This window comes from Mercenaria mercenaria, chromosome 6 (genome assembly GCF_021730395.1).
Source record: "Mercenaria mercenaria strain notata chromosome 6, MADL_Memer_1, whole genome shotgun sequence".
NCBI classification, from domain to species: Eukaryota; Metazoa; Mollusca; class Bivalvia; order Venerida; family Veneridae; genus Mercenaria; species Mercenaria mercenaria.
In genome coordinates this window covers 24382774-24399570 of record NC_069366.1, presented here as the reverse complement: position 1 = coordinate 24399570, position 16797 = coordinate 24382774, and the positions used below count along the sequence as shown (strand labels likewise).

The window sequence follows — 16797 nt, the reverse complement described above, 5'->3', positions numbered from 1 at the left end:
ACATAAAGGACCTATATACTACTATTAACATTAGTAGTACTGGTCATTTATGTCCCAAAGACTTGAGCGATTTAGTTAGATATTTGTAAAAATGAAGAAGAATGCATATTTTGTGCATTATTTCAAAAGCGTTGCAACACTTCACTACCTTCTGCATAATATTGTTGGTAATTCATAAAGATATCTTGCAAAAATCTTCTGTCGATAAGACTGTACCACTAGTCACTTTCAAAATAAAACAAAGAGATCATTCTAGCAAATAAACTGAGTAATGAACTCCTGTGAAGTCCAGTGACCTTGCCTGTGGGCTTAGTTAGAGTATGGCCTGTGACCTTGGTGGTCTTCAGATGCATAAAAATTAAATATCCTTTTTCCCAAAAAAACTTTTTCAAGTTACTTTCACTTCACTTTTATGTAAAAATCAAATGCTGACTTACTTCAAAGCTTTGTCTGTATCTCTAGGCAGTCCAGTGAAAGGACTCATCTTTTTTAGCAATCTCAAAGCTTTCTTATTCCTGCTGCTTGATATACTGCAATATAAAATACCAATTTATGATATACATTCTAAAATATATAATTTATTTCAAAATATACTTACTGTTGGGAGTGTGCTGATTTAAATGAAAACAAATCATAGTTAGAATGACACATATTGCAAGGGTTTTTTTTTATTTCTGAACATACTAACATAAGTGTTATTTTGAAAAAGATTGTACACTGCACATTTAGTCACTTTTTGATACATGTTCTTCACTGCATTGTGGAAATACTAGAGTGAAAACAATCTAGTATTTTCTCAGTGAAAAACATCATATATAATTTTCGCTGGTAAGAAATTATACACTCTTAATGGTTGGGGCATAAGCATGTGATGAAAACGACCAAGGACAATATTTTAACTTGAACCACAGATACTCCAGCAAACTTTTTTTCACTATGTATAAAATGAAACATGTACCAATTATTACTCTGCAAAGTAAAAAAAAATAATTTAGTAAGAAATATGTATTAGTACCTTCTGATATAGAAATTTTTGCTGAGGGCAGCAGGATTTCTCTGGCCTACCTCATCTACCTCCCTAGATGAAGCTGCTTGTGGTCCACAGTATCTGGCAAAGATCTTGTCCCATAGCACACTAAAGATTTTCATAACATAAATAAATGAGCCGTTGACATAGGAAACAACCCTACTGTTTTCGACCAGATGGATCCACACAGCCTTTGCATTGACGCAGTCTGTTCAGATCCATGTGTTGCTTTCAAAGCCTATGGCTATCAGAGAATCATGATAGCGAACAGCATGGATCATGACCAACTGCTCGAAAGCGCAGGATGTCTGGATCCATGCTGGTCGCAAAGCACTATGTTGGTTTTCATGCACGACTCAAATAAATTTCGAAGATCATTCACTATAAAAGCTATTTAACCCTTACCCGCTAAATTCTGATAGGAACCGAGTCAATCTTTTGATTCGGACAGCACCATTAACTGTTAAAAGAGGTGCTTACCAAAAAGATACTGACTGAATGGCGAACAGTGCAGATCATGATCAGACTGAATGGATGTGTGTGCTGATCATGATCTACACTGGTCGTAAAGGCAGAATCAGTCGTGTCCAGCATAATAAGGACTAAGAACAATATACATCCTAGTTGTTATGAATGATTTATTTCATACCTTATGAATTTACACAATGAAAAGACTTTTGAGGTTTAGATTTTTTCCTCTTTACACAAAAGTAATGCTTGAACACCATGGCACTTTCCCTAATAACTTCTGGCAATGCAATCTTCCGATCAAATTTGCTAGCATTGGCAATCAAGACAAAAGTAGAATGTGTCTGTAGGACTTAGGGTGTGCTCCCCACTGGTACGTGTCACAAATAAGGGGCAATAATTCAATTGTTTGCAGTCTTAATGGGGCCTTAACAAACATTTTATATATAAGATTCATTATTCTAGGTCATATATTTTTTGAGCTATGAGCATCACAAACAAAACAATCCACTATTTTGGCTATTTCAAGGGCCATAACTCTGTAATGAGAACTAAAATCTCAAGAGGAATGCTAAGTGTGCAAGGTCACATCATGATAAAGACCCATGCAGAGTTTAATGAATTTACATCAAATACTTTTTGAGCTAGGTGCATCACAAGGTGAAAAGGTGCATTTTTGACTATTTCAGAGGCCATAACTTTGGAAATAGGGAGTGGAGCCAGACGAAAAATAGAAGGTGCACAAGTTCATATCATGATAAAGACTCATGCAAGTTTTCATCCATTTATATTCAAATACTTTTTGAGCTAGGTGCATCACAAGGTAAAAATGTGCAATTTTTTTTACTATTTCAGGGGCCATAACTCTAGAAATAGGGAGTGGAGCCAGAAGAAAACTAGAAGGTGCACAAGTTCATATCATGATTAAGACTCATCAATTTATATTAAATACTTTTTGAACTAGGGCGCATCACAAGGTGAAAATGTGCAATTTTTTACTATTTCAGGGACCATAACTCTGGAAATAGGGAGTGGAGCCAGAAGAAAAGTAGAAGGTGCACAAGTTCATATCATGATTAAGACTCATCAATTTATATTAAATACTTCTTGAACTAGGCGCATCACAAGGTAAAAATGTGCAATTTTGCCTATTTCAGAGGCCATAAGCTAATATAAATATATATGAAAACATTAGGGGAATTCCTCTAGTGAGTCAAGGAGCTTGAGCCAATGAGGTGCAAGCCAGAGGTGGTTCACTGTATCTTACTCGGAACTCCCTGAATAAAACTGAGCAGTACATACCTGTCTTTTGCCACAGGGAGCCACCTCTTACAGACTCTAGCTGCCATCAAAAGGTCCCCAGCATCAAGATAACTAAATATTTTCAGCAGTAATTCATCTGGTAAACTGTCAAAGAAGAGCATTAACAAATGACAGTGCTAAACAGCCATAATAATTATATGCCTGCCACGGCAATGTACTTTTTAATTTTTGAAATACTCTACATAATGAGAAGACTAGTTGTGAATTTCCTAAATGTTCTCTTATTCAAATGCTAAACTCTACAGCCACAGAGACTACCACAATATGACCTATAATTGTATTGGTGTGATGTTAAACTAGACAAAATCATTTCAAGGGGTAACAAGAGCACCGCCTTGCGGGTGCTGACGCTCATCTGATTTTTTTTGTGTAATAGAAATATTGTCCTACCCATGATTTTCTAAGTCTAAAAAGGGCCATCATTCTTGCAAAAAGCAGGATAGAGTTATGTTTCTTGATGTACAGTGTCCACTTATGATGGTGAAAAACTGTTGCAAGTTTTAAAGCAATAGCTTTGATAGTTTATGAGAAAAGTTGACTTAAACATAATACTCAACCAAGAAAATGATTTTCTAAGTCCAAAAGGGGCAATAATTATTGCAAAAAGCAGGATGGAGTTATGTTGCTTGCTGTACAGAGTCAGCTTATGATGGTGAACAAGTGTTGCAAGTTTCAAAGCAATAGCTTTGATAGTTAAAGAGAAAAAGTTGACCTAAACATAAAACTTAACCAAGAAATCTGATATTTTCTAAGTCCAAAAGGGGCCATAAATCTTGCAAAAAGCAGGATGGAGTTATGTTTCTTGCTGTACTGGGTCAACTTATGATGGTGAACAAGTGTTGCAAGTTTTAAAGCAATAGCTTTGATAGTTTAGGATAAAAGCTGACCTAAACATAAAACTTAACCAAGAAAACTGATTTTCTAAGTCCAAAAGGGGCAATAAATCTTGCAAAAAGCAAGATGGAGTTATGTTTCTTGATGTACAGGGTCAGCTTATGATGGTGAACAAGTATTCCAAGTTTCAAAGCAATAACTTTGATAGTTTAGGAGAAAACTGACCTAAACATAAAACTTAACCAAGAAATCTGATATTTTCTAAGTACAAAAGGGGCCATAAATCTTGCAAAAAGCAAGATGGAGTTACGTTTCTTGCTATACAGGGTCAGCTTATGATGGTGAACAGGTATTCCAAGTTTCAAAGCAATAGCTTTGATAGTTTAGGAGAAAAGCTGACCTAAACATAAAACTTAACCAGGCAACGCCGACGCAGATGCCGACGCCGACGCCGACAACTGCTCAAGTGATGACAATAACTCATCATTTTTTTTCAAAAAATCAGATGAGCTAAAAATTATATAAAGACTAGAAGATGCTTTTGTAGAAAAGTGCATGTCTCCCCCAATGCATAGTAGTAACAGGCAAGAAGTCAATAGGGGACAGGAGCAAAAGTCCAACAGACATCGATGGTTTGCTGAAATAGGGATTATCTACTTGGCATGTCCAATCATCCAAAGAAGTTTCAACATTCTGAGCCAAGTGGTTCTCAAGTTATGGATTGAAAACAATTTTCCATGTTCTCTGGCCTCTGTGACCTTGACCTTTGATCGAGTGACCCCAAAATCAATATAGGCCATTTACTCTGCATGTCCAATCATCCTATAAAGTTTCAATACTCTGGAACAAGTGGTTCTAAAACTATTGATCAGAAAGAGTTTTCCATGTTCAGACCATTGTGACCTTGACCTTAGCTCAAGTGACCCCAAATTCAATATGGGCCATCCACTCTGTAAGTCTTACCACCCTTTTAAGTTTGAAGGTTCTAAGTCAAATGGTCCCCAAGATATTGATCGGAAAATTGTCCATGTTCTGGTCCCTGTGACCTTGACCTTTAATAGAAAGACCCCAAAATCATTTTCTAATCATCCTATGAAGCTTCAACATTCTGGGTCTAGTGGTTCTTAAGTTATTGATTGGAAATAGTTTTCCATGTTCAGGCCCCTGTGTGACCTTGACTTTTAACAGAGTAACCCCAAACAATAGGGGTCATCTACTCTGCATGTCCAAGCATCATATGAAATTTCAACATTCTGGGTTAACTGGTTCTCAAGTTATTGATTGGAAATGGTTTTCCATGTTCAGGCCCCTGTGACTTTGACCTTTGACAGAGTGACCCCAAAGAATAGGGGTCATCTACTCTGCATGTCCAAGGGTCCTATGAAGTGTCACATTCTGAGTCAAGTGGTTCTCAAGTTAATGATCGGAAATGGTTTTCCATGTTCAGGCCCCTGTGACCTTGACCTTTGATAGAGTGACCCCATAAACAGTAAGGGTCATCTACTCCATAAGCACTACCACCCTATTAAGTTTAAAGGTTCTAGGTCAAATGATTTTCCCGTTATTGATCGGAAATGATGGATGGACAGGGAAAACAATTTATGGGGGAAGACATTATAACTATGGTAAATATCTTCTGCAATATAAGAACTTGTCTGGTAATCTGTCAAAATAGAACACTGGCAACACGATAACTAAATAGAACAAGAGCTGTCACTAATGGTGACAAATGCCCCCCGCAGTGACTTGACCTTTGACCTGGTGACCTTGACCTTTGACCCCAAAGTCAGTAATATCAGCATGTGAAGTTTGAAGGTCCTGGGTGCAGTGGTTCATGAGTAAAGTGCCTTCATGCAAAAAGTTAATGTTGTGACGAACGAATGAACGAACGAACTAACAAACGGATGGACAGTTGAAAACTAATATGCCTCCCTTCGGGGCATAAAAAACTCTATTTTACAATGTAGGGGCAAGTATGTATTTAGATTGCAAAAATAATTATTATGCCTTTATTTCCTCAAGGCAAAAAGTTTCTTTGGCTAGATCAGAGTTATGACTATCTTGATAACTTAATAGCAAAATGCTTAAGTGCAGAAGTTTATCACTCCTCTAAAACAAAGAAAGATTTATATAATTATCAGAACAGAAAATTATGTAAATTATGTCAATATCAAAATTAAATCACTAAATACTGGTTAATTGATGCTTTTCCTGTTATCTTCACAACTGGCTGCTTTCTTGAAGACAGGTAGGAGGCACGAGATCTCACATTGGAGCTGAACATCACTGGCACATCTTTAGCTTGACTGCAATGTTTAATTAAACAGGCAAAGAAATATATATTGAAGTCTCCACATCCTACATGAATAACATCAAAATAGACAAATTTGTGACAACTAATGCCTAATTTGGTCTGCTGATCCTGGTAACAAGGAGAGTTAACTAGCAGTGATGTCCCAATGTAACATTTGCATAATGGCAACTTTTAAAGGTAACCATAGCAACACTTATGCAATAATTCCCTGCTGCTGAACTTGCTATTTTACAAAAGCAAGTTTCTATTTTTGAGAACTTTGTTTTCACTTACAAAAAGCATTGATGCCTGATTGCAAAAAAATTAAAAAGAGCTGTCCGTAAGACAGCCAATGCTCGACGATTCAAATTGTTGTCCCAGCAGCAGGAATATTACCTTAAATGTTAAAATGTCTACAGAGTTTCAATCCAGTATCTGCATTAGTTTTGGAGATAGTAACTTGCATGCAAAACTTTAACAAGGATTTTCTAAATTAAGCCAAAAAAGGAGGCATCATTTGACCAAAATGCATGTCAGAGTTATGGGACTTGATGCTATCATCTTCGAATAGTCAAGCTAAAAATTGTAGAACACAAAGAATTCCAATCAAGTGTACTGACTGGAATTCAATGCTCAATGTTACAATTCTGACCATTCAATCAAAATTGTGTAAATGGATCTGTAACTGAAAGTCATTTTTACTGTGTCAAAACAATTACTGCAGCATGTCATAGAATTAAAATAGCCTGGGCTTGGATAACATATTTCAAAATTGCAAAATATAAGAACACAGCACACATCCTTTTTATCAATAAACCTTTTCAAACACAATAAGTTCCTGTTGTTTTTTCAGTAGCATTTTGTGTGCTGTTACATGAGTAATTCCAGTACCACACTATTTGGAATGCTCACATAATATTTAGACTCAAATTCTGACTAAATGGATCCACCCAAAGCCAAAAGTAGCAAATATATAAAGTATCAAGACAGTAAGTAGCTCTTAACTCTGTAACTCTGTGCAATTAACCCTTAGCCTGCTGGCAACAAGTGATTCTGCCTTTGCGACCAGTGCAGACCAAGATCAGCCTGCACATCCGTGCAGTCTGATCATGGTCTGCACTGTTCGCTATTCAGTCAGCATATTTTCAGTGAACACCCCTCTGAATAATAAATGGTACTGTCCAAATGAAGTTCATTATAGAAATTTAGCAGGGTAAGCATTAATTGGGGTAGTTCATACTAGGTAAAAGTGCTGTATTGTTAGTAAACAGGTGAATACAACATGTAGATAAAATGGTGGCCTCTCAAGACAGGTTACATAGTCTTAACCCTTATCTTGCTGAATTTCTATAATGAACTTGGCCATCTTTCAATTTTGACAGTACCATTAATGGTTAAAAGAGGTGCTTACCAAAAAGATACTGACTGAATGGCGAAAAGTGCAGATCATGATCAGACTGCACAGATGTGCAGGCTGATCATGGTCTACACTGGTCGCAGAGGCAGAGTCTATCATGTCCAGCATGGTAAGGGATAAGTATATGTTTGAGTGAAGTACTGAAAACTGGCATAAAAACTGAATAAGAAGCTTAGAACATATATAGCCTTTATATTTTTGAATACTGAACCCCAAAAACAATACCTACTGACTGCAGGCAAGTTTGGAAGAAGTATTCCCAAGAATGCTTCAGATACTGATCTAATATTCACTTTAAAGGTCACTTTGACCTTGACCTTTGATACTCTGATTCCAAAATCAATTGGGTTATCTATCGTCACATAAATTTTGGCTCTTAGATAGTTCTCTGCAGTTATTAACACAACTCTCAGTCTTGATTTCAATGATTTAATTTGACCTTGACCTTTGACCAACTGACCCAATAAATGATACGGTCAATGAGAATCAGCCACAACTGCTCCATATGTTCTTTAAATTATTGACAAGAAAACCATTTCAGTCTCCCGATCATTATGACTTTGAATGTAAAGCGCCTCTGGACATGTTTATCATGGAATGGGCGCTATATAAATCTGGTATAATAACAATACTGGTCGCAGGAAATTATCCTGAATGATTCAGCTATCTTAAGTTATTAAACAACAACTATTTTCAGTCACTGTGACCTTGACCTTTGAGCTAGTGACCCAAACACAGCAGGAGTCACCTACTGACTACAAGCAACCACCTTATGAAGTTTGATAATGGAAGGTCAAAGTGTTCTCCAGTTATTGGTTGGAAACCAAATGGTCTACAAGTCTATCAATCAACAGGCAGACAATGAGCAAAACAATATGACCATCTTCTTTAATGAGGGCATAAAAATGTGGCTGTGCTAACTTGTAAATTGCTTAAAACTGTTACATGACTACCTTTTACCAGATTTTGGTTCTGCACTAGTTGTTTGCTTGGATTCGGAAGATGTACTGCTACCTGCTTTGCCAGCTTTGTGTGAACCTAGGTACCCGGTCAGGTGCTCTCGATGCCTGCTGGCCATGATGCTATTGAAAGAAATAGCTAAATTTTAGTTTTTTTTTACACAGGTGCTTCAATCTAACACTAGAAAATGGTTTTATAGAAAAGCGCATGTCTCTCCCAATGCATAGTCATAATAGGCAATAAGTAAATAGGGGACAGAAGTGAAAGTCAAAGGGACACTGGTGGTTGGCTGCAATAGGGATCATCTACTTGGCATGTTCAACCATCCTATGAAGTTTCAACATTCTTGGTCACGTGGTTCTCAAGTTATTGATCAGAAACTGTTGTCTAGGCCCCTGTGACATTGACCTTTGATCAAGTGACCCCAAAATATATAGGGGTCATCTACTCTGCATGTCCAATCATCATATGAAGTTCCAACATTCTGGGTCAAGTGGATCTTAAGTTATTGATCGGAAGAGTTTACCATGTTCAGGACCCTGTGACCTTGACCTGAGCTCAAGCGACCCAAAAAGTGATAAGGGTCATCTACTCTGTAAATGCAGTATTACACAGGACTTGCATACTTGAACTCTTTATTGAATGTTGTGCTTGGCATATGAAGAGCAGCCTTTTCAAGTCCTCATAGCAAGTTGCAGCACCATAATTGTACAATGTTGACTTTCTGATACTCTTGAACTTTAAAATTAAGTTGTGCAAATTAGGTGACCTAATTTCACCAACAGTGAACGTAGTAGAAGCCATTGTGAACAACTTCAAATGACACATGTGAACTCATCACATAAATTTTTATACCTTCTAAAAAAAAGTACATATTTGAGATACCGTAATTCACTCTTAAAACTAGATGCCCACAGGCAACATGCCTGCCAGCTGTCAAAAGGACTGAGAGTTTCACTCATTGAGGAAACTCACTGAGGCAAACATTTATGCAAAAAAAAGACTGCAAAAAGTTACATTATAAGTTATTTATAGTAACAACAAAGGGAAGTAAATCTTTAAACAAGAGCGTCATTGACACTTAAGCGCTCACCTGTGTACAAGGCTTCAAGTGTGTTTGTGCAATGTAATGGTACAAGTACAAAGTTAGGTTTCTTATATGTTAGCCTATATTAATTATTATATACATGTCACACACATTTTTGTTTTAGGGCAATAATTTGAACAACTATGGTAGACATTACAGCTCTGATATCACATGCCAAATATCAAGGCTCTAGCTATTATTGATTCAGAGAAAAATACTTTCAAAGTTTCTTATATATATAGGCCTCTAGTAATGGCTATTTTTGACCTTTGGGCAATAATTTGGTAACTTATGGTAGAGTCACACCCTTTTATCACATGCCAAATATCAAAGCTCTAAAGAAAAAGATTTTTAAAGTCTGATAGATCTAGCTGAAAACTTACCGTATATCTAACTAAGAAAGACCTATATGTTCAATGAACTGCAACCATTTAAACAACTTTGAAAGAGGGCTACCCAGAGATCATTTGTGTAAAGTTTTATCAAAATCCATTTAGTGGTTTTGGAGGAAATGTTGTTTAAAGAAATTGTTGATGAAAAGTGACCACACTCTCTGGCAGCCATGTTTATTAAGGAATAAAAAAAAAACAAGAGCTGTCGGAGGACAGCAACACTCGACTATTTAACAGCCTTGTCGCTTGAATGAATAAGAAAGTCGAAAAAGGGGCATAACTTAGTAAAAAAGTAAAATAGGGTTATGGAACCTGCATAGTGCTTATCAGCTCATGACAGTGAACTAGTGTGTGAAGTTTCAATCCTTTCCCATTAGTGGATTCTGAGATACCAGCTTACATACAAAAACTTAACCAAAAATTTCTATGTTGAAAAAGGGGCATAATTTTGTAAAAAAGCAAAATAAAGTTATGGGACCTGCTTTGGGCATGTCAGATCATGACAGTGAACAAGTGTGTGAAGTTTCAATCCATTCCCATTAGTGAGTACTGAGATACCAGCTTACATACAAAACCTTAACCAAAAAATTCTAAGTCGAAAAAGGGGCATAATTTTGTAAAAAAGCAAAATAGAGTTATGGAACCTGTGCAATGTAAGTCAGTTTATCACAGTAAATAAGTGTGTGAAGTTTCAATCCATTCCCACAAGTGGTTACTGAGATACCAGCTTACATACAAAACCTTAACCAAAAATTTCTAAGTCAAAAAAGGGGCATAATTTTGTAAAAAAGCAAAACAGAGTTATGGAACCTGTGCAATGTAAGTCAGTTTATCACAGTGAATAAGTGCGTGAAGTTTCAATCCATTCCCACAAGTGGTTGCTGAGATACCAGCTTACATACAAAAACTTAACCAAATCGGGACGCGGACGCGGACGCCGACGCGGACCCTGACGCGGACGCCGACGCATGGGCGAGTCCAATAGCTCTACTATTCTATGAATAGTCGAGCTAAAAATTGAACAATATTTGTAGAAGGTCACATATGGCCCATTTGTGGGATATTTTTTTAAAATTGGGTTAACAGTTTTAGACAAGATGATTTTGCCAATGTTTACAAAACGAGCAAGATCGGTCACTGATTCGGTGAGTTGTTTTTGTCATTTTGTTACTGCATGGAGCATTTTTTCAAAAATTGGGGAATATAGCGGGGATGTAGATGTATTTTAAGTACATATCCCTGCTAAATTTTGTGGCAAATGATCAATTTCCTAGAAATGCAAGGACAAATAAGTTGGGATTGAAACGTGAATTTTTTCACATCAGTGACTGTTTAGATTCATTTCTTTTCGCTGACCCAAACAATGTTGTTTTTGCCATCGTAAATTGTGTTTATAAATGACATGTGATATCTTCTAAAACATAAAATGTGTCTAGAAAATTCCGAATTTGAAATGTTATGCCAATTTTGGAAAAGGAATGACAACTAAAAAATATAAGATCATAAAATAAGTCATCCTGAGAAGCCAAATGAGTAAAAGTACAGTAGTTAACCGGCTACCTAGCCACTAGACAAGCTTCCTGTCGCTGAGTGGCTGCTTTTTAATTTCTGACTCTTGCAGCCACCGCGACATTACAGTTTGACTGTCACAATATAAAACAAACTGTATACGTCGGATTAGTTTGACTACCTTAGCCAATGCCTAATAATTGGAGCAAGTATCATATTAGGGTAACCAGACGCCTAGCCTGCGTTCTAGCCGTCCGGTAATTGATTTCTTAATGAGTAAGTAATGATTTTATATAGTTTTAATAGACTGGCTCCTGTTCCTATGTTTGTTCTTAGTTACATATATATGTTTATTCATTAAGAGGGAAGTAACTCCAGCAGGTTGTTTCTACATTGACATTTTTTATTGCCCCTGGCTCTGAACATAGGTTCAGCCATCAGATAAAATGTGCTATTTTAGAGGCTTAAGATTTTCTTATTTTGCTTGCAATATTTATATAAAAAAATAACCATGCAGCCAGGGAGCCAGGCTAATAGTTTTAACTGTTATTTACTTAAGATATCAATAAAATCTGGAAAGTAGATCCCTCGGAAGCACCGAGAACAAAGCAAACAGCGAAAATTCAGACTCGGTTTTATTGAGTCTGTTCTTGAGCAGTAATGGAATATGCAACACTGCTCATGCCCCCTAGCACCGGCTTAAGCAGTATTCAATCTTCAAATCTAAATGAGTTGAAATCAATGATCCCGAAGGACCAGAAAATATAACAACACTGAGATGAAGTCGGGGCGACTTTTTACGGCCGCCACACAGCACTTAACACCTGCTGTTGTGAAGTAAATAAAATCTGGAAAGTAGATCCCTCGGAAGCACCGAGAACAAAGCAAACAGCGAAAATTGCAGACTCGGTTTTATCGAGTCTGTTCATGAGCAGTAATGGAATATGCAACACTGCTCACGCCCCCTAGCACCCGCTTAAGCAGTATTCAATCTTCAAATCTAAATGAGTTGAAATCAATGATCCCGAAGGACCAGAAAATATAACAACACTGAGATGAAGTCGGGGCGACTTTTTACGGCCACCACACAGCAGTTAACACCCGCTGTTGTGAAGTAAATAAAATCTTGAAAGTAGATCCCTCGGAAGCACCGAGAACAAAGCTGTAAACAAAATATTGTGCAAATGCATACCAAAGAATATTTTTCATTGTCTCGATTTTTCAGTCAATAAAACCTGGAACAACTGCTACGTATTAGACCTTCCTGATAAAACGAATGAGATCGTGTTTGTATACAAATTCGTTGAATTCTGTTCTAATTTTGAAAATCCAGTGAAAAGTTGTAAAAATTTAAAAATTCCCATAAAAAATTGTTTCGCCCACCACCAGATGAACAAATTTTAATCAGTGACATCACGGCGATCCTCCCATTCATAATTTTACCAATAAGCTCTCAAACAGCTTCTTTTATTCTTTGGCATTTTGAAACTTGTGTCATTTTATACAGTATAAAGATATTTTTGTATCATCCCTTTTTCAGATAATTTTATCAGTAGGTTGTATTTCATGCAAAGTATGATTTTTCTAATTTTGGCCAGAATATTTTGCTATATATACTGAATTTTCTGCATGTACTTTGGCCAGATCTACAGACGCTCAAGGTAACGTTTACCTACTGTCGCCAGGCCGGTCATTTCTCCTTTTATCCTTCTTTCCTCTCACTAAATTTAGAACTCAGATTTTATTTTCGAGTATATTTCAGATAATTAACATTGATAAAAATGTAGTATTAAACCTTATAAGTAAAATAAAGTATTTGTGTACTCTGAACTGGTTTTTCTTTTAGTTGCCAAACAAAATAGATTTCAATTTAATACAATAATGAACCTGGGTTAATTTAAATCAGGAATTGTGACCACTCTTTGTCCCTCTGTCTGTCCAATTAAATCCTGTTCATTTAGTTGATACGTTGGTCAGTCCTGTTACATTCGATGCAAAGTGACCAGTATTATTTTGAAATAACTTTGTTTGTATAGTGCATGTCAAAAATGGTCAGTACCGGTAAATGATGGCTTCCATGGTGGAGAACACCAACTCCAGATGAGAAGTTGAGTAAACCTGAAAATGCACAGCCTAAGCTGATTGATCAAAATGTACAGGCACCTTCACATAGCATTAGCTCAATCAAAACAGAAGATGGTACACAACACACTACCTGTAATCAAAACACACTACAGGGTGTGTCTGAAATTTCTTCACAAAATGCAAACTCTACACTTTTTACTTCAACACGAACTGATTTGTTACAAAATAAGGACATCTGTGGGAATGACAACATCTTAGTGCATCATGGTCAGGAATTACAGGATAGTACAATAACTCCTTTGGTCCATAGAAACTCCACAGAATCACATGATATGCATGGGATACAAGACAATAAACATTACATAAATTCTTCATTAGGTGGCTCTATCTATGGTACACGGGGAACTATACAGAATACACTCAGTCAAAATCAGTCGAATACATACCAACATTGTGATAATTTGTCACAGGGTGTACCCCACAATCAGTTCTGTTTGTCAGGAAATTACACTACATATAATAAACATACAAAACAGTCTGTTTTACATACTTTAAGTAAATCAGATCTTAGGGGGCGTAATCATTTTTATTTTTTTTTGGACTTAACGTCGCACCGACACATGATAGGTCCTATGGCGACTTTCCAGCTTTAATGGAGGAGGAAGACACCAGGTGCCCCTCTGTGCATTATTTCATCATGAGTGGGCACCTGGGTAGAACCACCGACCTTCCGTAAGCCAGCTGGATGGCATCCTAATATGCACTCAGTACAGGGTGGTGCAGAATTTTCACCCTGTTTAACTTTCCCACAGATAGTAGACCAAGATGCATTACATGGTCTGAAGAAAAAGGACACTTATCCTGGAAACGAACTATCTACCAAACAAGTCATACAGGGGGACACAAAAGTATCAATCCCTTCTTATGATTCTATAGAAAGGGGATATCTTAATTGTTGACAGAACACCTAGTCTTTCACAAGGTTTAATACCGTACGATATTTCTCAGAAGTCATATACCCCACATAATATGCCAAACACACAAGGTCCTACACAGAACAACCTGGAACTGTGTCAGGCTTCTCACAAAATACTGGCTTACATGATAGTAAATATTATGGTCAATTACAGCCCCCCACAGAAGGTGTCTCACACTCTACAATACATTCTGATACGTTTCAGCCTGAAACATCTCTCATACATGACAGCACATACTGTTTCCCACCACACTACAATACTCCATGTACAGAGGAGCAAAAATGCTGTGAAAGTAAATGTAAGCATACAGTGCCTCCTGAAGGCAAACAAACCTTTAACATGCACAAGGATGATCTTATGCAGACTGCTTACATTCATAATGTACAGGGTGTCACACAAATTGGGTTACCCATTAACAATTGTGTGCAAGGTACTTCTTCAAACTTACAATCCCCTAATTTTGAACAATACAATATGAGATTCAAAATAGGAGTACCCTATCTGATAACACAATGTTACATCATAAAAGAGACTTTTTGTCACATCAGAACAGTAAACAAAAGGTAGATATATCTGACAACTGTTCACATGTTTCTAGGTTCCACATTGATAATGGAGAAAAAGTCAGTGCATTTCAAAGACCCAGTCGTGGCAAATCAACAGTTTAACTATACACAGCAAGGGGATTATTGTCACATAAACATGGGACAAAATTCTTGTGATGCGGCAAATCTCACTAAGGACAACATACATTGTATTACAAAGTAATCAAAGGCATTTGAAAGTGCCTATGATTATAAACCAAAGGCCACCAGAGATGCCTGAAAACAGTTCTAATCATTTTTCAAACAGTTCTCAAGTCAAGCATAAACACAAGGAACCTGATAAGTTTGATGGCAGGAGTACAGAGTGGCGTTATTACATCATTCATTTTGAAAGTGTAGCTAAATGGAATGGGTGGAATAATCATGAAAAGGCTCAGCAATTAGTTATGTGCTTAAGGGGTCCTGCTCAAAAGTTGTTAAATGATTTGAAGTCAGAAAGTCTCTCAAATTATGAAACTATCAAAGATATGTTAAGTAGGAGATTCAATCCGGTAGAGCATGAAACTGCATATAGGTGCAAGTTCAGAAACCGTAAACAAAAGAGGCATGAGTCTGTTTCAGAGTTTGGTTATGCTCTGCAAAGACTTTGTCTTCAAGGCTTTCCAGAGGTCAATCCAGAGGCCAGGGAAATATATGTCATTGATCAATACATTAATGGTCTTTCCCGCCCTGAAGTAAGGAGTCATGTACAGTACAGACATCCTCAAACAATAGATAGTGCAATCGCACTTGCAGTTGAATTTGAAGCCTTTGAGGGATCACAAGGAATACTGTAGACTGGCATCAGTCGTTAGAGTCTATGTAAAGCACTTGGCCATAAAATCAATCCTCTTTGATAGCACTTTCTGAAAACATTTACAATATCTCTAACCTCTGACTCTAACCACTGGACAAATGCGATCTGAGCTGGGCAGTTTACATCCCAGCTATAATAATCACCATCTCATTAGAGATCATTGGAAATGTGTTCATGATGTAACATAATCCTTAAAGGTCCAATACTAAGGAAAGTGAACATTTTAATTTCTTTTAAAAAGCACAGAAACTATTTCATTTTATTGGAAAATGAAAGTTGGTATGTAGAAATTCGAAATAAATCGCAGTATATGTACAATTATTTTTCTATGAAGTATGAAGAAAGTTAAAAAGACCTGGGGGGTCATTCTGTAGATTCATTGAAATTTCAACATAATACACATATATTTCTTCGAGTTCCAAAGACCTTCTGTAAATTTTGACCTGCTAATCTTCATTATTTAGTGTCTTGCAGAAGCCTATGCACTGGCTATGAAAAAAACTGCCAACTCACTTTCCCTTAGTAATGGACCTTTAATGGCCTTCACAGTCTGTATAGAAGTGCTTGCCAACCTTTTCTTACAGGTGTTAATCAACTTTATACTTTAATAATCTTTCATAAATGTATCATCTTTAAAATGCAAATGAAGTAGAAATGAGTAATTAATACAAAAAAAAGTATCAATAGTTTATTGTCATGTTAAATCATTCTTTAGATGCAGTTACAGTGATTTCCTGTAACTACTTAATACTTGACCTGTATGTAGAAAAAAAATGATGATAACACCAAACAGAATCTGATATTGATTATCAAAATCACTGTCATACGAAAAAAGAGAAAATTTTAGATATCAAGAAATTAATGCTAGACCTCTTAAGAAAGCTATGAATTAATTACTGACAGACTATATGTTATCGAAACACATGAGAATTGGTTGTTTTTACTAATTTTTACATAGGAAATTGAAAAGCGTTTGTAACGTTTTACTCGATGTAAACTGACTAATTATAAATATTGTTGTATA

The 16797-nt window shown here is 36.5% G+C and overlaps 1 protein-coding gene across 2 annotated transcripts in view; it reads right to left on the bottom strand.

Moving 5' to 3' along the window:
• The window catches only part of LOC123549391 (F-box only protein 15-like), a 58866-nt gene that overhangs the window by 26747 nt on the left and 15322 nt on the right, over nucleotides 1-16797 (bottom strand). For both annotated transcript variants that reach the window (XM_045337436.2, XM_053545432.1), the window contains exons 2-6: nucleotides 8316-8444; nucleotides 5845-5958; nucleotides 2798-2902; nucleotides 1016-1135; nucleotides 438-530 (exon numbers count right to left, since the gene is read on the bottom strand). In XM_045337436.2, the coding sequence (XP_045193371.2) occupies nucleotides 438-530; nucleotides 1016-1135; nucleotides 2798-2902; nucleotides 5845-5958; nucleotides 8316-8440 (557 nt within the window). In that variant the 5' untranslated portion in view covers nucleotides 8441-8444. The remainder of the gene's footprint in view (nucleotides 1-437; nucleotides 531-1015; nucleotides 1136-2797; nucleotides 2903-5844; nucleotides 5959-8315; nucleotides 8445-16797) is intronic.